Below are 26,702 nucleotides of genomic sequence, written 5' to 3' on the forward strand. Positions count from 1 at the left end.
ATCGGAAAAGAACAGATTAAAAGAAATTATTATTAAAGGAACAAGGAATTATTTGAAAGAATACACGAGATACAAGGGCTTTAAATTTATGATGAAAAAAAAAAATTATCAATAGGACAGCCTCACAAATCAACAGCAGATAACCTAGCCAGCCTACAACAGCTACAAGCAGAAAACCAAAAGATACGGGAAAGCCACGAAATTTCTACAAACCACATCCCAGAATTTGAAATAAATATGATAAGAAATCAAGGAAAACATTATTATCAAACCGATTACTAACCTTCCTTAATAAATTTAATCTTGGTATAGGACCGCGTGGCAACAATCCAGTGTTTTAATTCCTTCCAACCGTTAGAAGCCTGCAATAAGAAAAAGAATAATTTTTAAATATGTAATTAAATTATATACATCAGATAAAAAAGGACACAAGCGGGGATAGTAAAATTAAAATTTGTTAATTACCTTTTTAAGAGAAAAAATTGAGCAGTTAGGTTAGTTATGAAAGTCGATAGCAAATTCTGATGTAACATGTAGCACTATGAAATGTAGAACAGCGACCAGCTGAGCAAAGCCACCTAAATCAAATATGTGACGTCTGTTGAACATATGTTTATAAAAGAAGTACTGTACCCAAAAAGTTATTTATTATTGTTATTTATTATATTTATTAATGTCGGTATATTTATTTATATGTTTTATATTTATTACTTTTAATTATGCCACGTTTGTTACCTGAAAAGACTTAAAGTGAATACAAGCTACCAAAAAACCAAAGAGCCATTAGCAAAAGAAAAGTATTGTACCTGATGTATAGAAAATTATTTATATTAAGACCTAAGGAATACTATAAGATATAAGCCCAGAAGTTTTGTGAATCGAAATTATTGTCTAAAAGGAATCATTTATGAGAATTATGAAATGTGTGTAGTTAGGTTGGCGGCCCTGCAAGCGGCGAATTTAAAAATTACTATGTTTTAAGTGTTGTCAGGAGGAGTGCGTTTAGAAGTTTATATTTATGATATTTTATGTGTGTTGAGGAGAGAATTTGTTATTGTATTTGATAAAGGTATAAAGGAGATGCAGCAAATATGTCTGCGAACTGTGATAGAAGTATGAGAGTATAATTTATAAATAAAGTATAGTGTATATCGATGTATTGAAGGGTGGGTTTTCATTAAAAACATTGTGATTCTCAAATATTTTGAATTCAAACCCAGGGGCGCGTGTAACATATTAAATCTGGGTAGATAAAAAGCCCTAACAGAAACAGTAATAGGTCTGAAATAAAGTAACTGGCTAATATCGCCAAATAGATAATAACTAAGATTAGATAGCATCAGCTTGTTCTGGCTAAATGGTACAAGAACCTAAAAAGGATTTGAAGGAAGTTTATTGCTCATAATAGATTATTATATAAAATATTTGAAGATTGAGGTTATGTACATGTATTCACGGATCGGTGACCTAGAGATCGATCAACCGAGGAACGTAGAATCTGACCAAAACCCCTTGGCAGAGCTTTATTGCAATCAGATGGTGTGCAATATGAAAAAACACCCGTCCACGTGGCTAATTATTAGGTAGCATGGATTAATATTAATGTATAGAATATTAACTAGCATGCAAAGAGCATAAATAAAAAACCAAATAAAATAATTTAATGTATTCAGGAAATAAGAGTTACCAGGCGCATGAATACCGAATAAAATTTGCATGCACCAATAGTAAAACGGCAGTTAATAGGCGGCAACTGTAGGCCAGTTCAAAAATATTTCTATATATTTATATAAATGTACTAGATTTTGTGTTAAAATTTTGTATAATCTATGTTATCGATATGGCTCGAATGCAAAGAAATTATTAATCATATAATCTAAGCAATATTTGGCATTTTTTTGTAAGATCTATTTGAACCTAATGGCGGAGGACTAAGATATTTAAATTTTATGCTAATTTGAAAGTCGGAAATAGGATCTGTAAAACTTGAGAAGGAGAACCAGCACTCGCCAGCCAAATGCCACCATAAGAGGACCCCAAATATTTTAGAGCGTATTACCTTACTAATGATTTTGTAAAAGTTAAAGTTAAAGTAAATTATTAAATTTCTTAAAAGACTTCGTGATGCTATTGTGAAGCAGAAGTCATTTTCATTTTTGAATTAAACTTATAATCCCTTGGAGGAGACGATTCCGGCTACCATATTCCCGGACCACATGGAGTTGGATCGACATCGGCGGCTTACAAGAAGATTTTCGACACGTGAGTGATTAAATTTGAATTAGTGATGGGCGCCCTAGTGCTTCGAATTAATCTGATGATCAAAGCTAGCTCGCCGAAAGGGTTTTATTATAAATGAGAAATTAATAAGAGTAATACTTGCGCAAGTAAAATTAGTATTAAAGGTATTTAATTGAAAGAAAAATATAGATCAATATTTTAGAAATTCTATTAAATCAAAGAAGTACAAAATCTAGGCTATTAAAACATATGCATATAATATTTATTTTTTGCAATACAATTTGCGATAATTTATTTTAGTTCTAATTCACTAGATGAATGGCTCTACCTATTCCGTCAGGTGCCGAATCTTGCACCCTGAGATAAAAATATATATTCGATACAAATAAATCTATTAAATACTAGAGATTTTAATATATATATATATATTTGGATTATTAGTGGCTAATTTATCAAGCTGATCTTAGAGCGCACATTTTTTGATTGAAATGGATAGGACTAGCATTGATATCGAGAATAATTCACTTCCAAATATTATGATATATTTATACCAGAGAAACTTCATCATCTTCAATCCTGCTTTATGAGGGAGTTTAGTTATTTTTACATTTATAATCGATGTTCTCCCACCGAACCTGCTTATCCCACTGTTTGTACACAATTTTCTCAGCAGAGCGTTTATTAATGTTCACGAATAAATCTTTGCGAAGTCTATTCAGAAAGGAGTGTAGCTCAGTCGAGGAGGTTATTTGCTGCAGCTCGAGACCCCGATTCATTATTTAAAACGATCCGCTCAGTACATCATCGCATATTTCAGGCCACATTCATGGGGAGGAGCGCGCTGCAGTATAGTCGAGTTGCAATTTCCTGGATTTTACGCGAACCCCTTCTGATGTGATACAAGATAGGAAGGACCCCCTCTTTCCCCCCTCAGCCACCCATGAAAAAGCAAATGAAAAGACTGGCTTAAATCAATTTTTCGCGATGAGGGTGGTTCCTGCATATAAGAGTTTAAGTAGGGGTTGGAGGTAGTTTTTGGAAGTGGAAAGGGGGAAGGGGGAAGGCTTCCCTCACAATCTGTGGATGCATACAAAGCCAATGTGATTTGCATATAGACGATGCCTGCGAAATGTTCGCAATGTTCTCCATTCCAGCGTTAAAAATCTCGCACAGTAATGCACCTGCATGGAAAAATCGGAACAGCGCGCTAGGTTACAGGCAACTAGTTACAGCAAGTACAGGCCAGCAAACAAAATGGCCGGAGACAAGCCATCTAACTAGTTATTTGTTTCTCATAATTTGATTTATCAGGGAGATAATACTTATTTAGTCTACATGATTCTTGAATCACACTTCCTCTTAGTACACGTGGGTCACCAGCCACGTAGAGTCACGTATATCACTCACCATTAATAAATCCAGATGGAATGTGATATGAATCAAAAATAATATTGATGAGTTAGGTATTATAAAATAACTAGGATTGGAAAGTCATATTGCAAGTGGACTACTTTTCAACTATAGTGGATTACCTTCCAACTGTGATCATCAAATAGAATCACTGTGAACTGTGAGCTCACCATAAAATAAACTAGTTCAAACTTTAAAGATAGCTTACTATTTTAAAAGTGGAGCATATCAAAACAATAGCTAACTACTAAAATATTATAAAAACTTACTATAGAATAGAAAAAAATTGTGTCTTCCATATTGATGATGGAAGTCTGAATACTCAAGGTTATGCGGTGACAAAAGATGAAAGATGACTTACAATAAAGCTAATGAAGAATTGAAAATTACTAAATTATATTTACAGAAGGAAAGGCAAAATTAGGATGAAGATGATGATAATTATCTATCGGCTTTCAATTTATTATTCTCAATATATATGTTTGTTCATGTTACTTTTTCACTCACAATCTCCTCACGTCATTAAATACTATCAAGACAACTCAATAAGATACTCGATAGAAGCCACTGATACCCAGATTCGTTGTTTTACCCAGACTCTTATTATTTCATGATGAGAATTCCACACTCGATCTCACTTGAAATGACTGAACTGACTTGGGAGTCAGAGTCAATGCACATGAAAGGGATGAACTGGAATAGATAGCTACTGGAGCTGGGAGTCAACTGATGATTATGGCGATGATCATCAAGATGGTGATGACTGCTTCTGAATGACGTACGATGACCTAACTACCCACCCACATACACACAAACACTGAAAGCACCTCTCAAAATGCCACGGAATGGGAACTTTGGCTTCTATGCAACCACTACTCCCATTATACTAGTATACAATATACATAAGCCTCATCTACATATAGATACTCGAAAGCAGATAAAGCCACTGAGTTGTAGGCTACTGCACAGTTGTGAACATTCAAATCGGTGATCAAAGGGCTCAAATTCTGACCGTCAACTTTTAATAGCATGCCAAACGATGAAGAAGTTTGTATTATGAGAAGGGCTGCTGCTACGAAATTGGTGGGATGGAGATTAATACTTCCAGCACCACATATAAATTAATAAACATTCGTTATTAGCTTTGTTGCATGCAATGATGCAAAAGTTTAGAGTTTGATGGCTCTAATTCGATTATATCTGATGTGATTATTATATTATGACAGTTGAATTAGTTCAGATGGTGTTGAAGGAATTTATTTCCAATTTTTATAGGTATGAACTAATTGTTACAAATAACAAATTCCAATTCAGGTTCGCAAGCATGCACCAACAAGAAGGCTGAGGGCGCATTCTGTATAAGTGAATGATAATAATTGTCAACATCTCCTACAGAAAGTCCAATTGAAAATCACAAGAACTTCTCAATTTTATTCCCAATCTGATAATACAACCACCACGTTTTTGTATTTGGAGAGAGCCGATTGGTTATATCTCAAGTTACAAAGGTCCTTGTTAGAGAAACTCGTCACTCCTCTTTCCAGTGATCTGGGTAGAGGATCGAGTTTTCTATCTTAAAAAAGAAAAGACGACAGAAAGCGAACGATAGCTTCGAGAGAAAGAGAATATGAGGAAGTGAGAAGGGCTGATAAGGCGCAAAGAGGGGGAGTATTGAGAGGTTGCTATGGGAACAGAACGCTTTGCTTCTCAGCTGATACAGAGGAAGCATGTTTGTCATTCCTCACCAGGGCAGAGAGATTCCTTCAATCTTATTGTTCCCCTTTCCGTTGAAGAAGACAACGATTTTCATTAACGCATTCCGCTGGATCAGTGAATTGTCTTGCCTGAAACAATACTGAACAGAGATAACATAAAAATAGAGATCAGCCATGTCAGCTCGATCAATAATCATCAGTATTGTCACAATTAATGGACGGATCTACATGATTAGGCAATAGATCTTCATTTGATTTACTTGAACATTGATTATATGTGAGGTGAATTTTGTTTGTAGAATACCGAGATTTGAAACTATCACTTTCGTCATGAGAGATTCATAGTTGATTCGTGATAGAGAGAATCATGATGGAATCATAGTTGGTTTAGAATTAAGTTTGTTTTTTCCTTCAACATTATTTCTCTAGTATGTGAATATTTCCTATCCAAGTGATAATAGTGTTGAGTATTCCTTCTATGTTTAGTTTGAAGCATACTAATTTGACTACAAATCTACTTTGTGAAAATAATTAAAAAGGACTGAACGAACATTTTGTGAAGAGATCAACTGTAAGACTTGAACCTATTTCAGATATGAAAACTATACTAATGTGTTACCTTATCCAAATTTGGGAGAGGAATATCACAAGGTCACTTTATTTTTTCTATCTCTATCATTTTGATGATTCACTTATTGTATGAATCGATAAAGAATGAAAGAATAATATGAAAGTGAAAATTGCAGCAACATAAGAAATTTCTCTCGAACTTTCTCTTGTGTTTCAACTATTTCTATCTATCAACGAGACCTGAACCAGCAAATTTATTTAATAAGTAATAAGGAATTGAACTATAACATTTTTTTAGAATTTCTCTCAATGAATACGGAATGTTAAATACTGTGAAAAAGTTCGATATTTCCACTTCAATGATCTCTGTCTCACCTTTGAACAAATGACTCTCACTCATTTCAAAGATGGATTGACTATGAGGGAACAAAAATGGTAAAATTCAATGTCAAAATTCGAAATACCAAAAATGTTTGGAATGGAATTCAACAATCCAGCGTCTCACGGTCACGTGTCCAGAAAAAATTGTTTTAATTTAGTGTTATAATACATTCCAAGTACAATAGTATATGTAGCCTATTAATCACTTCTCCTACAACTGATCGTGAAATAATACTTTATATGTTGGAAACTTATCGTAAAATAGCTGACTTCTGGGTAGTTAACCGATAATCTATTTTACGCTCACTGCGCATGCGTATAATGTTTACGCTCGCTGCTTATACTTGGTACGTGTTCTACTTTACCTCTCACTAGACCTAAAAACTTTTTATTTTCGTCCATGATCAACTGATTGATTTCTGGTTCTAGCCATGATATACAGAGTGGGTGAAAAGTCCGAGAACGGCTTAATATCTCATACAAAAAGGTAATTTTATGGTGGGTGTGATTGGGGATCCTACTCAAATTGAAAAAAACTACTTTACAATGACTTTAAAAATCTGGTCCGCCATCTTGAATCCACCATATTGAATGCAACTTAATTTTTTTAAATAGGAAGGTGGTCGTACCACCTTCTTCGAAACGGTTTGAGATATCGATATGCGGTTTTCGCCATTCATTTTCTCTTGAAATTCCCTATCGAAATCATGTATTGCACGACCATCTTCCTATTTAAAAAAATGAAGTTGCATTCAATATGGCGGATCCACGATATCGGACCAGATTTTTAAAGTCATTGTAAAGTAGTTTTTTTCAATTTGAGTAGGATCCCCAATCACACCCACCGTTAAATTACCTTCGTGTATGAGATATTGAGTCGTTCTCGGACTTTTCACCCACTCTGTATAATGTGGTGATCCAAGTTCCATGAGGCTAGAGGTGGGTTATCGTTTGTGCGTGAACGTTTGTGCCGACGTTGACCACAAAAGGGATTGTTGTCGGATAACATTCGTATTGTCCAATCCTCGAATGTGCTAGAAACATCTGATCATAATAACGTTTTGTTATTAATGTTCAATATCTTTAATGATAAACATCTAAACATTTCTAATAATATCAAAATATTGACACTCAATAGTGAAAACCAGAACCTCGCCCTTTAAAACATAATAATAAAACATAACCTTCTAGGTAATTCAGGCATTTACGCACAAACGAAAACCCAGCTTTGGGTTCATAACCTCAACAATGGAGACAATATTATAAAAACAATATAAAAATCTTGTACAACCTTCTATTTTTAAAAAACTTTAAAATAGTTCAACAACTAGTTTCGACCCTAACTTAGGTTATTTTCAAGTTCAATGAAAATTACCTATGTTAAAGTTGAAACTAGTTGTTGAGCTATTTCAAAGTTTTCAAAAAATTAAGGATAGCCTACTACAAGATTTTTATATTGTTTTTATCAATTTGTTAAATAGTAGCCCATGTAAATGAAGTGCTTTTACGACAATATTATGTATCATTGTATTTATTGTGTTGTAGTCCCATATTGAAGTTGCAGAAAATTTTCGCATGTGAATTGAGTGTAGAGCAAAATTATCAATTTTTTTTTTAAATCAGTCACGCGATAACTATTTTGCTCAAGTGAAAATTCTGTTTTTACGCTCGTGATAGGCTACAGTACATGAATAGCTATTATGGTAACCTAGATTAGTCCAAACACCATTATTTTTATGTTCGGACGTTATATCAATGTTGCTTTGTTGTCTGGCGTTGTGTGGTAGAGGGAGCAATTGAAGGGTGATGCGCATAGCATAATCGCGGCCAGTTGCCGTTTGCGAGCCAATCGAACAGCTCACTTCTCGTAATGTCGATTTTTGCAAAGTGATCTATTGATTTATTGTGATTTATTACAAGTGTCGTCTCGTCTCGTATCGTGATCTGGAGCCGGGATCCTAGTAGCAAGGAGGATTTGGACATGAAGGTAGGCCTATGTTATTGTGCACTTAGCCATTTAAATTGTTCAACTTGCTACCTGACGCCAGACAACCCCAGAAGGTTCTCGATGTAATTGATACAGTCCACAAACCAGAGTGCTGTTTGAGCCAGCCTTTGTCGAATTAAACATTTTATTTTTATTTTTATTTTATTAAACAATTTTTTTATGTACTGGGAGATCACTTTCTTTTGCTGTAAAAACTAGGTTGAATGTGCCGGATATGGGCATCATAGATTCATTCCAGTACGAATCAGCGAGAAATTCAATACAACAACCCTGATTCGTGGTGTAATGTGCCAAAGTTCAGTGCCAGTTTTGCCCAACTCGAACTTTACGACCCACTTGCCTAATGGTATTTAACGATATAATACACCCACACTAGATCAACGATCAATAGCAGCTCTCGAAATTTATGGAGACATTATTATGTGGTGAGGGGTGGTTGAGGAGCAAGGAGGTTGCTGTAAGGGGGGTGACAGGGAGTCGTTATCTGGTCGGAAGACAGCAGTATTTGGCAGCCGGCAAGCGGGGTTTCACTCTTCTCCGATAATATGCCATATGCACTCATCGACTCCTTTGTCATTTGCAAGCCCTGCTTTGACTGCAGTCAGACCATTACCACCCACAAACACACGCCATATCATAGGCTAGGTGGCAAATCAATTTGGCACAACTATTAGAATGTCCTAGTTTGATAATAACCCATTGTAGATACTATCGATAAGGGAATTCATTATTCAAACTTGCAGGGATATTTTGTGAGGACTCGTTTTGGGGAGGAATGAGCAGTTTTTGTATGATAATTAACTCTGATTTGATCTCATACTCCTATAGCAATATATTAATATTATCTGCCGAATATATTTTAACCTTCCGGTAGTCGCGCCCTAGTCAATCACACGAGCAGTCGCGTATTGTATTTTGTACAACATCGAATTGTCCAAGTGTTATGTACTCTGTTCACTGTCAAAACATATTGATTAATTGTATAACTACTTTTCCCATCTTCTTGGATTATTTCACGTCTAAATGGCACCTAAAGACTGAACCATTGCTCGGTTGATACTGCAACTCAGTGGAGTGATGGGGGAAAAGTTTTGGAATGCATAGGTGACTCATTCACTTACAACACAAAAAAACTGACACTGTTGTACTTTCTACAACAGCGTGACTGCCGAAAGGTTGAACAATAGATGTAATCTATTCAAGGACAAATCATATGGAAACTATCAATTTATTACCAAACGTTTGTTTGGAAATGTATTTGGTTGAAACATCATTGATGTGTTAGGTGTAATGGAACCAGCTTAGGGATGTTCAATTTCAGATTCAGTGTTGACGACGTTGTCCACCTTTATGTTTCTCAAGTATCGAACGTTTCAACTCAGACATAATCACAGATAATCTCATTCACCTCATTGATACTATCTGTATATAATAAGAGAAGTTGGTTTGTTTGTTGTACCTTGAACTTGAAAACTAATTAAATAACCAAATTACTCAAATAGTCTCCTAAAATGATATTGAATCTGCGATACAAATCTATAGAATAAAAAAGGAAAGAACTGGCTCATACGGGATAGGACATTCACGAATGAGGCATCATAACGTCTGAACTACTCAATTAATAAAGTTTGAATTTTGCATAAAACAGATTCCCAATTCATCGAGGACTGTTATAAACCTCAGATTTCAGTAGGTCAATTTATCAGTTTGTCAAGCTTATGATTGGATCATTCCAAAGTACGGGTTACCGGCTAGTCATAAATAAATGAAAAAAATTATATATCTCGAGCCCGTAATTCTAATTTCTTCACCAGATTATCAGTATCAATATTGGAAAACACTTGGAAAGTTTAGCATTTGGACTACATTTGTTCTTTTCCCATAATCTGTTATATTAAGAGATTTCTCATCATCACTAACTTATTACTTTTCATTGCCGTTTCTCTCATTTTGGCTGGAAAGAATAAATTAATTTTATACATTGTTGGAGAACTGTCAACCTTAACAATTGAACGCCGTCTCCTGACATTATTGAATTTTTTCATGGAATTTTATTATAATTTTATGTAAACGATACATACCATTTATATACGGGTAGCGTATGCCCTCTTTAATTGGATGATCCAGCATGATCGGAAGGTTATTTTTATTCTCAGTTGAAAGCTATCTCTATAATTGATGTTTATTTATTGAGATATTTGTAAATTATAATAGTTGATCTGAGCAATACTATACGACGAAAATTGTTTACTGACAATAGGAGGTTTAGAATAACCATTTTTCCACTTTGTAGACCCCTCCATTCATTCCCACCACGATACTTATCCTGAGAAAAATAATATCCAAGAGCCCAGCAACAGAAAAGTGGGAAGCGACCGTTTCTAAAGAGCAAGATTATTTTCTGAAACGCTGAAAAAGGGACTTTTGCATGGGTGAAACGATACACCCGGCAAAGGGTTGGAGAGTGAAGAGGTGTCTGAAAGGAGACGACATCTCCTCCACGCTCCACGTTTGAAACGGTGGCAGCGAAATGTGTGTGGGTTGGCGTTGGTGCGGCGTTGCCATGACGACCGGGTGATGCTTCGTATTTCCTGATGCCACCTGAGCCCTGCAACTCCAACTCCACTCTTCTCGTCAAGGCAATACAGCCTACTGCAAACGAAACAGATTTCATTATTCCGATATCATTCTACAAGCAGTTCAAGCCATCTATCGTCTATCATCTATCGTATATCTAGCCAACTATCGTCCAAATCACTATAAACTGTCAGCATTGGTGGAAGGGAATCATTGATGATGTCCTTAAGGAATGCTGACACATCGAAGTTAATCTCACTGTATCAGTACTTTGTTGACAAGCTAGCTAATTCGTTCGAATGTATAAGTCTGAAATTTTTGTTGATTTGACGTTTCAGATGAAAACATGATTTGATAATTCGCTGCTTCTCAGAAAACACCATGCTTATCTCTGTTTGAATATTTCTATTCGTACAGTACCGTATGAAGGAAAACAGGGAAATACAATTTCAATCGATGAACGAGATCATTGGTGAGCAGGCCATTGAGGCAAATAATTGAAATGAGGAGTCTTCTTGTACCTTGTGAATTCACATTGATTCACTCGAAAAGGAATGTTCAGTTAAGATATATTTACCGCTGTTATCACATTTTTCTAGAGAAAGTAGAGTGCAGGCAGCCGAGATGAGATTTCTCCGAAGAACCAAGGGATGTGATAGAGGAGATCATTTCAGGAATGAAGATATTAGGAGAGAATATCTGCAGCATGAATGAAAGAGTTACGGAGAATCGAATTCAATGGAGGGAGCATGTTCAAAGAATGTCAGCTAAAAGAATACCATTCAAAGTCTATAATTATTATCAGCCAGTAGGCAAAAGAGATGTTGGCAGACCACGCAATCGGTGACAATAATAGGATATTTTTCATGTTTATTTGAATAATTGGCTAAATGTGAGTCGGAAAAGGTTAAAGCCTAATCCTTGTTTGTAAGAAGAAGAAGGATAAGATCACTTTTTTTCTCTTTGCTTAGGTTGATACCCACATTGGTTCAAGGCTTGTGCGTGGAGAATGAAACGGATATTCCAAACCACTGACAACAATAATTTTCGAACTTTTGAATGTAATTTTGAAAGGAGTCGGTAGCCACTCAATAAGTGGTAGCCCTCACAACGGGCAGGCGCTTAAATCATTATTATTCAGTTCAGCAATAGCTTATCAGCTTGACAACGAATCCAGCAGCATCTCTTGTTAAATTGGACCAGTTTAATCATTAGGCTACTCAATGTGTTATACATTTATTGTTTTATAGGAAGTCGGTGATTCTAAATACATATTCACTAAGAGCTCATTGATTATAAGAATAGGGGTGGGATGTTCATATAGATATTTTTGATTAATACTCCATAGTGCTACACAATCGTTGAAAATCACATCTATATAATAAGAGAGAGTAGGGTTATGTTTGTGTTCGTGTGTTCGTTTGTTCGCATCAAAACATGTCAACTTGTGGATTGCATACCGGAAAAAAGGGAATGATTTAGATCTCCAAATTTTGCACATAGATTCCAAAAATATCAATCTCATGCACCTCGGAGCCCAAATTTCAATTTTCTTTCTAGATTTCTCATAATTAAAGTTCAAATTCCATTCATGGGACATACGATTTCATACAAAAAATTCACCAAATCATATAGCATAGAAATTAGAAAAAACAGCTGTTCTATGATTGCTTTCTACCAGATTCCTCTAAACCTCAATAATATATTGTTTTGATAATTGATAAATATTTTTACTTTCCTTGCCCTATTACCATAGGTAAGGAAAGTATTGCTTTCCAAAAAAAATTAAGGTACCCCAATTTCAAGTTTTCTATAGGTTTCAAGGTCCCCTGAGCCCAAAAACATGATTTTTTTATTATTACAAACTCTGTATAAATAATATGGTGAATGTGAAACAGCTGCATCAAGTAAATTATCTCTAAAACATATGTTTAGAAAAAAATAGTTTTGAAACTTCGTTTTATTGATGCAATTTATAGGCCTACACGTGGCACTGATTGTTAATTTCTCAGCTAGAACAGTTTTTTGAGACAAAGTGCTAAATAAACGTCTACAGTTTTATTAATGCTGTAATGGCAATATGAATACGCATGCAGTTAATATGTCTTTGATTAAACGTGTTGATATTTTTAGATGAATATATATTATTCTCTTCCATCCTTATTGAATTATAATTCCAAATTTATTCCAGCCATGATAGAATGATTGACTCAGTGTACAGTCAGTCGATAATTTTAATATTGAAATGAGGGGTATTTTGGCAAGCTGAACAAAAAAATAAGGTCCTATGCACCTTTTCGATATTTCTTGAAATGAAAAATGAGTTTTGTGGGTTGTCAAAACTCCACCTGAAAGGGAAACTATTCAACTAATCCTATCATTTAGTAAAATAACAATTATTTCTGCGTTGAACATGTTTCTTCCCAACAACAATCGAACTCTTTGTGAATTTAGATATGACTTACTACACTGAAGATTTATATAATTCTATTAATTAGATACTTGGGAATTAAAGTATTTATTTCATTCAATTTCATGGTTAGTTGATGGAATTGATTAACAATAAAAAAAATGATTATAATTTTGGTATAATATGATATTGGTATTCATTCATTCATTTTTTTCCAGAAGTTATTTTATTTTAATTAGAAAATATTTATCAGGTCCTATCGATTTATCATTTGTAACAATGAATTGTCCAAAACATGAATTTAATCAAAATAAAAAAAGGTCCATATACTTCTGTATTCATGTTCGCAAACGTGTTCGCATGTTTACACTCTTGTGATGGATAGCCAAAATTGTAGAGCAAACTGCTCGGCGAATTGTAAGGGAGGACTCTCATTGGCTGAAAAGTTCAGCGTTCGGAGTGCGGTACGGCGAACAGTTGAAACAGAGGCGAGCGGCACGACGAATGGTTCGGAGTACGGTACGGCGAATGTTTAACAGCTGACTTTTAACTTTATGAAACATTCTAATGTTCGCTGAAAGGCGCGATGTTCGGCGGAATGCACGGTGTGCTGCGCGGTTCGAGGTTCGGTTCAGCATGTGTGTTCGCACCTTTAGATGTTACAGGACATTTATACAGATCACAGGCCAAAGCAAAATAATAATCTATACTATAATAAAGGAAAGAACTGGCTTATACACGTACGGAATAGGAAAATTATGTTTGACTCATAATCACTTCTTAACTACTGGACTGATAAACTTTAAGATTTGCATATAGATTCTCAATTAACCGAGGATGGTTATAGGCCTATTTTCGATTCTTCAAGATTTCATTACATCTAGTTTGTCATGCTTCCAGTTGTTGTATGGAAGCAGCTGAACATTTCTTTTAAAAGGGAAATTAGAAGATAGGTATGATTGGGAATCCTATTCGAGTAATAAAAACAGGTTTCCCGTCGACCCAAATTTCGTTCACCATTTTTGAACCGCCATTTTGAATCAAACTTCATTTTTTTTCAATTGGAAGGTGGTCATATGATATAATATGATTCCGATACAGGATTTCAAGAGAGAATATGGTGGAAACCGCATATCAATATCTCAAACCTTTCAAAAGTTATTCCAATTCAAAGATACTGATATATAATCCACCTATCTATACTATAATGAAGGTAAAAACTGGCTTATACACGTATACACGTGTAAAGGATAGGGAAATTATGTTTAATGCATCATCACGTCTGAACTACTGGACTGATTTACTTGAAATGTTGCATATAAATTCTTTCTTAATCAACCGAGGATTCTTATAGGCCTATTTTCAATTCTTCTAGATTTCATCACGTCAAATTTTCAGTTTGTTAAGTTTTAGAATAGACCCTTGCGAAGCACGTGTTACCTGCTAGTGTATAATAATATTCATTAAAATCGAAAAATCTTAGCAAAGAAATTTCTTACCGGTTGAAAACGAATCGGGTATCTTTATGTCCAGAATCACGCACGCACTTTGGCACTGCACCTTGAATATAGGTATTGATTTGATCACTTGAAACAGAATATTATATCAAGTGAATATCACCAATATCGGTATTCAAGTATGATACGAGTTAGTTTGCAAAACTTATCAAAAATGAAAAGTTATTTGATTTTGACGTATACAATGTGGAAATTGAGAGAGAACATTCATAAGCTTGTTATTTTTTCCTTTATCCGTCCAACCTGTCATTGCCAAGCTAATGAACTGGTAAACGCACGTTGAAAATTAAACACGGAGAATGTATTGGAGATTAATGTTTGACATGCATTTCAATTATTTGTTTTGAATTGTTCTGACAGCTTTTACAACTGGAGAATCGTGGAAATGGTTGGAAAAAATCTAGACATAACATCTATTGAATTTCACTTATGAATTGATCGGTCGTGGATTCATTCCGTATAAACTATGTCATTTTCAAAGCTTTCAGTCAGATTGTTGTTGAATTTGATGACGCTACAGAGCAATGGATTCCTAGACTTGACGTGAATGAACCTACAGCTCCTGCTACAACTACTGCCAGTCTCATATAGCCACTAGCCAGTCTCTGTATGCTATTGCTAGATGTCGGTCGAGCTCTACCATTCGCGAATCAAATACACAAGATAATTTGTGCTCATCCAATATTTTAAATAGGCATTTAGATATCATCAACGTGGGAAATATAGGGAAATATTATATAGAAAATTCAATTGGATAACTTTTATCAAGAAGTAGGGAAAGGTGAAAATAATAAAATTTGTGAATTATCAAGTCCGTGAATTTCTGATACATTCGTCATGTTCTTCAATGTATTGCAGATGGATTTTGGATACTGTAATATCAAGGTAATACTTAAAAATCCGAGATTTTCTGTTGGGGTGCCTGATCTTTTGTGGGGGGAACAGTGTCTGTCAAATTGAATCTGATAACTGAATAGTTTACTAATAACTAATACAAGTTGATATTTAATAACTGAGTAACATTCTCTAATGAAGATTTTCCAGACCGCTCTTTCCATTGCTGAATCACTGTTACATTCTCATTTACATCAATCAAATTATTTAGAAAACGTACCTATAAAAAATGATAATGCATGTGGGCCTACATCTCAATGGATTAAGACATTACATCATTAATATTAAAATGAACATTCCATTAACCTCCTAGCTCCTTGGATTAGCATATTTATTATCATCCACTCCTGTCGAAACACTGCTCCTGTCAGGGTCGGGGCTTTTGAAAATTTGACAAAAATTAGAATGAAGATGTGCTATTTTTTATAATCGAGGTGATCGGTATGGATGAATATGGGAGAATTTTATTCAAACTCATTCAACTGAAAATCTGCTTATGCAATATGCGTTGTGTGACTTGATCTTTGGCCAATTCATTGATAAAATAACTTCCATTCTCATTTTTTGTAAGTTGTATAATTCTGAATGATTGAATAAATAAATAAATTTTTATGGAAGATTGATTGTGGAACTGGTCCTGATGGAGCTTCACGAATCACTGATATAGTTTTACTGGAAGGTGGAGTTGAGCCCCACTTCTCCCATCAAGGAGGGACCTTAAAATAACATTGGGTAAGCGCATGTCTAATATTGAAGTGGGAACTTAACCACACCTCCAGAGGGATTCGGTTCGAGAACATCCCCTTCCTCCACTATCATTGCCCTTTTTGTTTTTATTGTTTCTCCATGAAATTGGATTAAATTCCCATTCCAACAGCCCGATTATAATAATCAATCCCAGAAGTTGATTCACATTCTCTAATATTGTTCAATAAACTACATTTCATTAGTCTATTCCTTCATTCATGGAGTTTCAACAGATTCAAAATATTATACATGAATAAACCAAAATTATTATAAAAGCTTCAGTTTAGAAAAAATGATGACGTTAATAAATATACAATGTTTCTAGAATCATTTTCAGTATTTTTTGTTTGAATGCCACGAAGAATAGAGCTCAGAAGCTGTATCACAATTGAATACAGCTCACAATTGAAACAGATTAGGAAAAAAATCGAAGAAAGGAATGTAAAGTAGCTTAAAACTATTACCTGAAAAAAGTCTACGAATTCAACTCGAATTGATACATCATTCTCATTTTTATGATATTCATGGATGGGTTGTATGGAAAAAACCTTTTCTTGTAGCTAATCCATTCGTTTCTCCAAAAGAGAAACCCTGTAATGATGAATTAGGATGGAAATCATTATCCTTTGATTTCAATGTTTTGATAATGATGTAATTGAGGCGTTTTCCTTCAAAATCCGATCGAATTGATCCTGTACAAGCAATTAGCAAGAGCCATCAAGCAATGAAAAATTCAATGCTTTAGAAAATTCACGGTAAAACCTGTATTTTATTGAATCAAGAATACAAAGGAATTGTTTCTATCGATACTATTTTTATCATTCTCTAGAATCCATTTGATTGGTTCTAAACGAGCAATCGATTTACTAATTTGTAATAAACGATAATATTAAAATAGCACATACGATAATCAAGCACAAACATGCAGCAATTCATCACGAATCTTATTGAGAAGTATTATCCAATATATTTCAATGAGTAATATTATTGGTAGGTTTTATCCTCTTCACTTGATAATCTCGTTGGAGTTTTATATTCAAACTATTTTTTTCATGATGAATGATCTCTTTGTTGCAGGTGAGCTTCCTGGAGAAACTGTATCATACTGCATGTGAGTCATAGCTCCTAGAAAATAAATTTTTGTCAGTCAACATGAATATTTTATCATTGTTTCTCATTAATACTCATATCAAGTTCACCGTTGTCAAACCACACATCAATTTTTCAAATGATATAGGAATTCAAGTTTTGTCTTCTATATTGAATTTCTGAATCAAAATTTCCGAACCAATATATATAGAATGCCTTTTATGGTTACAAAACTAAACTGTAAATAAAAGCAGTAAGTAAGAGAAGCAGTATCGCTGAAATTTTGAGGAATTGACAAATTCATGTGTGATACATAATGTTCTTTGCAAAATTGAATAATATTCATGATTGGAGACAATCAAAAACAATCAATGCCTATCAATTTATCTTTATTCTGAGATATTCTGATGTGAGTCATAGCTTCTAGCAAATAAATTTTTGTCAGTCAACATGAATATTTGATCATTGTTTCTCATTAATACTCATATCAAGTTCACGTTGTCAAACCACACATCAATTATTCAAATAATTAAAGAAATAATATAGGAAGTCAAGTTTTGTCTTCTATATTGAATTTCTAAATCAAAATTTTCGAACCAATATAGAATGCATTTTATGGTTACAAAACTGTAGAGAAAAGCAGTAAGAGAAGCAGTATCGCTGAAATGTTGAGGAATTGACAAATTTATGAGTGATACCCAATTTTCTTTGCAAAATTCAATACTGTTCATGATTGGAGACAATCAAAGACAATCAAGGCCTATCAATTTATCTCTATTCTGATCATACCCCACAAATCACAAATATTTCTTTAGATATGATTTTCTCAATAAAAATTGAATTTCAGCTGGAATTGAGACTGCTCATAGAATATCTATTTGAATTGATAGCAAATGAAATAATTTAAAATTCTAGAATACGCTAAATAATCGTAAAAATAGAGGTGATTTCAATAACATTGTCAGTCTCGCCAAGCTGATCATTTCGAATTGGAATAAAATATCATGGACACGTGTTTCAAAACGAGCACAAACATCTTGCTATAATAATATATTGTACATTTGTACTTCAGTACAACCACTTTAGTCTACACGAAAGTTTAGTACAGTACAGTGATTATGATCGTGTTGGTTACAACTGTAATGATTGAAATTATGAGAATTATAAATTAGTGAGAATGACAATCAGTATAATGGAAATATAATCAATTCATTCTAATTATGTAGAGAATCCACATCAACATTATTCGTTTCTGATGTATCAGAATTATTATAATATACATTGATTTGACATATTTCCACTATATTAGTTTACTTCACATATGAAGTAATGATATGTTATCTAAAAAATGATGATTTTAGTTCATAATGAACGTTGAAGAGTTTGGGGAATTGTCTGAACACATTTAAAAATTGATGAGATCTCTCAAGGATATCTGGTGACTCACGAAATTAATTATGACAAATGATCTCCATCGATATCGGTTGAACCCTCCCGTTTCAAAATTATTATTATTCCCATTATTTTCCAGTTGACAAGTATTATTGATGGCAAAAACGATTCACCCCTTTTCTAGTACCGCAGTGTTGATGTGTTTTAATAAGCAAATGAAAATTTATGACGAAAACTTTTCTGCTTCAACTCTAATTAGAGCAGTTTATAATTGTGTGGGGGAAGTGCCGCACTAGTCTTACAATGGAGTGGATGCGATTAGCAGAATGTGACAGTCGTCATGGTGCCGGAGTGGGGGGAAAAGAAGATAAGAGAGAGAGAAGAGGGAATGGAGAGAAGAAAAGAGATTGAGAGTGAGAATGATGTAGGAGAAGAATAAGATGAGATAAATGTGGAAGAAAGAGGAATGAGATCAGGGGAAGTGACTTGGGAGAGATGAATAAGAGGAAGAAGTAGAAGGAGAATATGATAAGAAGGAGAAAGGAGGAGAATTGGAGGATCAGGAAAAAGGAAATAAAAGAAACATTTGGAAATCCATGTACGCCATGATAGAAGAAGTAATCATCATCTTCTTCACAAGATGGATAAAGTGTTAAAAGGAAAAATACGATATAACGGTATAAGTAGAATGATCATAATTGAAAGAATTAGAAGAGGAACTAGAATAAGAACCAAAAACGTCAAATAGCTGATATTCTGGAAGAGGATTGAATGTAATTAGGAGGAAGTTACAATGGTGAAGAAGTTGGGGAGAAACAGGCAAGAAAGATGAAGAGGAAAAGGACTCACAGAAGTAGTCGAAGCCTGGAATAGTAATGGGGTGAGCGATGATGCTAGGGGGCCGGGAGGAGAGTGAAGCGTACATCAAAAGAGTATGTTAAGAAAGAGAGGGTGAGGAGCAGGACTACCTCCAGGGCTGCTGCACTGTATTCCATGGTTGGTTACCAAGGGCACGAGGGTTCATCCCTCCTGCAATGAAAGTTAATTAGAGAGAAGACTGCGAATGATGGTTCTCGACTTTTTCAAAGATAATTAGAAATGAACAGGTGATTTCTCATCGAAATGAAACGGAACGAGCAAGATAGCTTTGCAGCAACTGTAGTTGGCCAATGATTCTCTATAATAGTGTCTTCGGAATTGCTGATTGAGATCAGATAATGGCTGTATCATATTTTTCCTACAACACAATTTATTGAAAAGTCCTCAAAAAATACATAGACTGTATAGTCATTCCCGATAACCTTACTCTACTCTCAATCTGGCTGCCTATCATGAATACCCGATGTATGTAACAGTAACTAGGCTACTGATGCATTATTATCACTTCAATAATAATAATAACTATTATATTTCATAATAAGGATTCGAAGATTTATTTTAATAATTATTATTATTATCATCATCCCTCTAATATAATAATTATTTTATAATAAGGTTTCTTGGATTCTTGGAAGTCAATACGAATATGGAGGGCCCTGATCCCAGATGATTTTTATTTTATTGCTTTACTGCATGAATTCAGTTATTGAAATCAAAACCTAATTATCTACATATCGACTACTGTGATACTGTATTTTATGTCATGAGCATGTAATTTCCTGTGTTGTAATATTGTAATTTACATACCCGATACTTGAAAAATTAATCTATTATTTTTTTCCAATCTTATAAAGACATGCACAATTATCTGATTTACATAGAACCTCTTTCATTTATTATTGTTATCATGCGTATGACATTCTTGGCAGAGGGATCTTTAAGACGTATGTAATGCCTTGCCGTAATATTCAATGTATCCCTTCATGAGAGAAACACTATTTGTTATCATGAGTTGAAACTAGGAACGATCATTATCACCTTCACCTTCTGAATAGGACTTTTTCATACTATGAAGTTCAAAAGCAATGGATACTCTTTTTTTTCAACACAATTTTCCATCATCCATGTGTCTCCATTGAGATTTCATTGAGATGTTTGAAGAAGAACATTATGTTTGAGATAAGAAATGGAAGTGGTGAAAAAATGAATAGATGTTGGAGTATAGAAGAAACAAGTCATAATATACTGTAGTAGTGTAAGAAGCTAGCTTTGAGTGAGAGACCACACAAGTCACTAGAGAAGGGCTTAAAGAGCAGGCTCAGTGTGTCTGTTGCAATTCAGAAGGCAAAGTTTGCTTGAAAAACATGAAAATTTCACGCCCTCACCGCGAGAAGACCTGTTACCCCTCTTGCTCACCACCATCCAGAGGCCTATTGGTTTATGTAAATGAAATCTAATCCGTGATTTGCATGTCGGTTCGGTGGAGCCACCACCACTGAGAACTCGTGAGAAGGAATGCTCCCCAGTTTGCTTGTTGACTTTGACGGCCCACCCTGTATGTGATGGTTGATGCTACCTCACTAGCATCATCTGTCTCTGGCATCTTTTTGTTCAACACATACGTTTACAGCACGCAGGAAAATACACAAACATAAAAAAACGGTTAGTGTATACCTTGCAACAACGTTTCCACATCACAAATATAACGTGAGAGATTCGTGGACAAATGTTGTTCCGCGTTTACTTGTGGAAAAATATACATTGGGGTGCGAGAGAGTGTGGAAAAAAGACAGGAGGTGGCTGGTGGACTGGTGCAAAAAGGAAAAAAGTTGATAGAGAAGTGGGTGTAGGGGGAGAAAAGGAGAGCGATAATGAGGGAGAGTGAACTTCTATCAAGGAGTGAGATATGAAGCAAGACACTGTTGAGATATATCAATTCAATTACAGACAGTAGTATAATGGATAACTGGATTTATTGATTAAAATTTTAAAAAGGAATACAACTTTTGAAACAACAGGCATGATAGCCCAAATCTGTTCCCTGTACAAAAATATTACACTTTTAAATGTAATTTAATGACTCAGTGTCGGAGAAAATGTGAGATTGAAGAAAAGGAGTTAGTTTTTGGGAATACTGAAAAATGATGGAAGGAGTATACTTCGATAAATTGAATAATTGGCCTTAGTCATAGAGAGCATGAGGCAAAGACATTGATGAAAAAACACGATAGCTGTAAAAAAATCAGAGCTCAGATTAGATTAGAGTTATTCATTCATGTATGTAACAATATTTAACTGGCGCATACTGGTTCACATTAAATTACACTATTGCTAGTAATTTAACAAATCCTACAAAGAATGGAGAATCAATCAATGAGAATAAATAATATTGCAATTTGAATAACGATAGTATAATATTGTGAAGTAACTTCATAGATTGGTTGTGTTTCAACAAATAATTGTCGATTCTCTGAAAAAGATATGAAAAAATATTATTCTCATCAACACACGACCAGGTGAAAAATTATGGAGAGGAAAAAGGAATAAGAGGAGAATCATTTTTGTGATTTACTTTCCATTATAAATATATGTTGAGCAAGTAGTGATAGGAAGCCAAAGTGGATGATTGTGATAAGTGGAGATGAGTAATTGGAATAACTGTAGAATGAATTGAAAAAGTAAATAACGAGCAATAAGATTCGTGAAAATGGTGATAAAATGTAATAAATTGAAAAATAGGAGAGAATGTGATTAGGGTTACCAGATGACAGGAATTCTAGCTCTGAGTCAGGGAATGATCGAATTGTGAATGATGAGGATTATGCGAATTATCATCAGAAGTCAGTCTGTTATAACAGTTTGTTTCACTGGTTTGCTTTTCTGCGTTGTGTTGTGTCATAGAAGTTATGGTACTAAGAAAATCAACGATTTTCCTGGAGCATCAGTCTGGTTCATGACCTTATAAGGCAAGGATTTGATTATCAATCATGCCTTATTTGGTTAGGAATTTGAGAAATAGCTGTCACTTGGTGGGAGAATGTATCTTAAATTGTAGTTATACCCTTCCTTTTTATTGGCAGAAATTGTGATGAATATTTTCAATAAAATAGTAACTGCCAATCACAGTTAACGTTGGTTAGGTTCTTATCTAGTGAGGCCGTACACAGCTGTCCTCGACAAGGCAAGCGTACAGAGGCTTCACTCAGCGTCTGTCCTCTGTTGTAAGCAGTACAAAATGTAGTCAGAGTATTTTGTGTTAATCATTGCTTTTATACCAGTTTTAGGCTTGGTAGTATTTGGCTGTGGAACCATCTGTTCCAATAGCATGTTTAGTTTTTTCCGCCTCAGTAAATGCTTCAATTAAGAAGAGAGGATATCAAATTTGTCACCTTACAATGGAAATTTTCCTCCTATAACCGCTACTAAAGGTACGTCATAGATTATAATATAATTACAGAAATTATTATCGATGAAAGCTTCCATCAAAGTATTAAATTTATTGTGATAGATACATTTAAGTGTAATATGTAGAAATGTGGAGTACCTATAAGAAGAAATTGAGATATTCTTGATTTTAAATTATTTTTGAAGAGGAAGCTATTAACCTAAATTTAAATGACCGTATTTTGTGTTATAGATTTTATTTGTTCTGCTGATTCTAATGAAAAGCTTTCTTGATTCTTTAGGAAACACCTATCATATAATTTATTTTTTTTAATTACACTATACATGTAATTTATGTAATAGAACTGACTGAACAAACTAACAACAATACTCGAGAGACCTTATTATGAAGTGATTCAATCAACTAGTGAATTATGTATTATGGGATACTATGTACCCATCTCTTTGTATAAAGGGCATGACCCTGATTACAAATAAATTCTTTTCTATTAAATCAAGATATTGAAGTAGGTATTGTCTAATCGTGTTTTAAAGTAATAAGTATTGATTTGAGTTTTATATAAAAAAAACGAAAGTAGGTTGACTTTATGATATAACTGAAGTTGAGTTAATTTGTATTATCCTAGTTTATTTTTTATTCTAACAGCGGTCAAAGTATGGGTCCATCAATGTACGAGTCCATCAATTTACGGGTTAATGAGTGTCTCGTGAACGTGTGTCTTTAAGCCGCTGAGATGCCTCTAAATCGATGGCAGTCCTAGAAGCTTGGGGTATGCTGTCTCCTGATGCTCCTAGAGCTCAATCACCGAACCTAGATTCAAATTGAAGAAACAGCTTTGAGGTAACAACTTTTTCCAAATATTTATTAAACAAACGTCCCAGGAACTCCGGATGTGGCAGAATGGGTTTTCAGTGACTACAGACTTTCAAAAAGGGGAGGGGTGTAAAACGTGAACCATTTAAATCAATTAAAACGTGCTGAATTAGACCCTTTTTGTTAAATCTCAACTTTGATTTGGGAATTAATAGATTACAAATTTTTATTTCATTTGAATAGTAGATTTTCGGTTGTATCTTTACATTGAAATGTGAGGTCATATTCTCTCTGTAAGGTTCCAGCTGGGAATTTCAGTTTTCTTTAATTTTATATTTTATGATCTACTAAACAACTAAAAGTTGAATTAGTATATGTTGTAATGTTTAAAAGTCCCTTATTGATAAATTAATGTTTTAAAATAATTTTGGTCTTAAATTTGTAAAGAATCAAATGAAGTTTCAAGAACCCTAACCTTTTTTAAATTTGTTTTGATATCACATAATTTTGAATAGTTTTCCAAGGTAGAATTCCGTGATGTGATTTTTTAGGAATATTTTGTCTTTGCTGCTTTCATAATAATTATAAAGATACAGAATGGATATGATTAACATTTGATAGCATTTCGATAGTGTTTTAAAAGTTTCCAAGTGTGTTCTAAATGTGCTGAGAGTTTTCTGAATTTTATGTTGATCTTTTCTAAAAATATGTATTGTTATTTATGATTAACTTCTGAGAAATATCTATGATAACTTTCAATTTTTCTTTCTGAAATTAGAGTTCTTCAAGCTTCTCATGATTCAATCTCAAACGTTTTCAATGTAAAGCAGACAGAGTAGGATACTATCTAATTAGCTATATGGGAGATAATTTCCTAAATTTAGTGATTCTGTTTTCGGTTTTCATGATGTAACTTCATTTTGTTGAATTTAACTGTAAGAGGTGACAATAATATTTGATATCTTCTCTCTATTTCGTTGTCTATCTTGTCATTTCTGGTTTCCCGTTCTCTAGCACTAGGTATGTTTATCAAGCCTCCCTTTTATTGAGTTATATTGTGTGTGCTTCTAGATTCTAAATTCCAAATTAACTTTCCAAATTCATAGCACGGCACAGGAATCAGGAAAACTTTCAAATTGTCGGGAATTTTGGAAAATGGAAAGAGGGAGATATAAGAAACGATATTCATTGAGGGATTGTTATCAAAAAAATATTAATAATATTTTTTTTACAATATGATGAATTATGATGAATTATATTTTATTCAATCTGGCCTGAGTCACTAGACTCATACTTTTTACTTTATTGCCCTGTTACCATAGGTAAGGAAAGTATTTGCTCTATTACCATAGGTAAGGAAAGTATTGTTTTCCAAAAAAATTAAGATACCCCAATCTCTAAATCTATGTACGTTTTGGGTTCCCTGAGTCATGCAATTTTCTGTATGTGTGTGTAAGTGTGTGTGTGTGTGTGTGGTGTGTGTGTGTGTGGTGTGTGTGTGTGTGTGTGTGTGTGTGTGTGTGTGTGTGTGGTGTGTGTGTGTGTGTGTGTGTGTGGTGTGTGTGTGTGTGTGGTGTGTGTGTGTGTGTGTGTGTGTGTGTGTGTGTGTGTGTGTGTGTGTGTGGTGGTGTGTGTGTGTGGTGTGTGTGTGTGTGTGTGTGTGTTGTGTGTGTGTGTGTGTGTGTGTGTGTGTGTGTGTGTGTGTGGTGGTGTGTGTGTGAGTGTGTGTGAGTGTATGTATTCGCTACAATTTAAACGAGAAATTTCAAGTGGAGAAGATTGAGAATGGAAATGCCTTTTAATGTTCAGTAACCTTTTCACCTTATATTGAAAATAAGCTCGAAATTCCAGAAATTGTGATTATTCAAATGCACACTTAATGAGAGTTGCATCCTGTCGATCCTTTTATAGTATATTTAGCACCTAGGGCCGAAAATAAGACTTTTCCGGTTCGAAATAGTTTTTCAAGTCTGAGGCCGTAGGCCGAGGACTAGAAAAGATTGAGAGCTGGAAAACCATTTTTGCCCGTTGTGCGAACGCCATTTTTCGCCACACAGAAAAATAAACAATATATAATTATATGAGAATAATTGTTTATTGAACACTTCCGAAAGCAAAAGTGGAAGATCATAGCTTCAGCAAATCTGAGGTAATCTGAATATCAGGAAATTGTCCAAGTATTTTTATTTTTATTCTGATTTGTCTAAATAACCTAAAAGATTATGTTGAGTTTATACTTTTTTATTCTTTTAAATGACAATAAGATGATATTTTTATAAATGTTTTAATTATTGAATAATAAACTCGAATAATGAAAAGTTTTTTGATCATTTGTTTTAGCACACTTGAAATTTAGCGGCCGGAAAGGGTACTCTTTCCGGCTTTAGCCGGAAAGAAACCTGTTCTGACGTCAGACGAGAGTCGTCTGCAAACAAATTCTTTCAGATCTAAGTAGGGACTGGAAAACTGCTGCTCTCTGTACAGTGTGGCGAAAAATCATTTACTAGAAGAGATAGCAGAATTTATCTTGTCAGCTGATCCATTTTGTATTATAATTCAGAGAAATCACTCACCAAGAAAGAACTCACTGTGTATCATGTATGTTTCTATCATAGTCCAGACAATTCATAGATACTGAATTTGAACGTTTATG

At 34.3% G+C, this 26,702-nt stretch overlaps 2 protein-coding genes across 4 annotated transcripts in view; one reads left to right on the top strand and one right to left on the bottom strand.

The window, feature by feature from the left end:
- LOC111049599 (nucleolysin TIAR) overlaps window positions 1-26,702 on the top strand; it is a 675,963-nt gene that overhangs the window by 86,056 nt on the left and 563,205 nt on the right. The window contains exon 1 of one of the 3 annotated variants that reach the window (XM_039427390.1): window positions 15,442-15,714. The exons of the other annotated variants lie outside the window; for them this stretch is intronic. Coding sequence (XP_039283324.1) covers window positions 15,667-15,714 — 48 coding nt within the window. The 5' untranslated portion in view covers window positions 15,442-15,666. Of the gene's footprint in view, window positions 1-15,441; window positions 15,715-26,702 lie in introns of those variants that run through there. 3 annotated transcript variants of the gene reach the window in all.
- Window positions 1-26,702, bottom strand: part of LOC120351157 — a 120,343-nt gene that overhangs the window by 81,424 nt on the left and 12,217 nt on the right. The window lies entirely within an intron of this gene.

This window comes from Nilaparvata lugens, chromosome 4 (assembly GCF_014356525.2).
Source record: "Nilaparvata lugens isolate BPH chromosome 4, ASM1435652v1, whole genome shotgun sequence".
Lineage (NCBI taxonomy): Eukaryota > Metazoa > Arthropoda > Insecta > Hemiptera > Delphacidae > Nilaparvata > Nilaparvata lugens.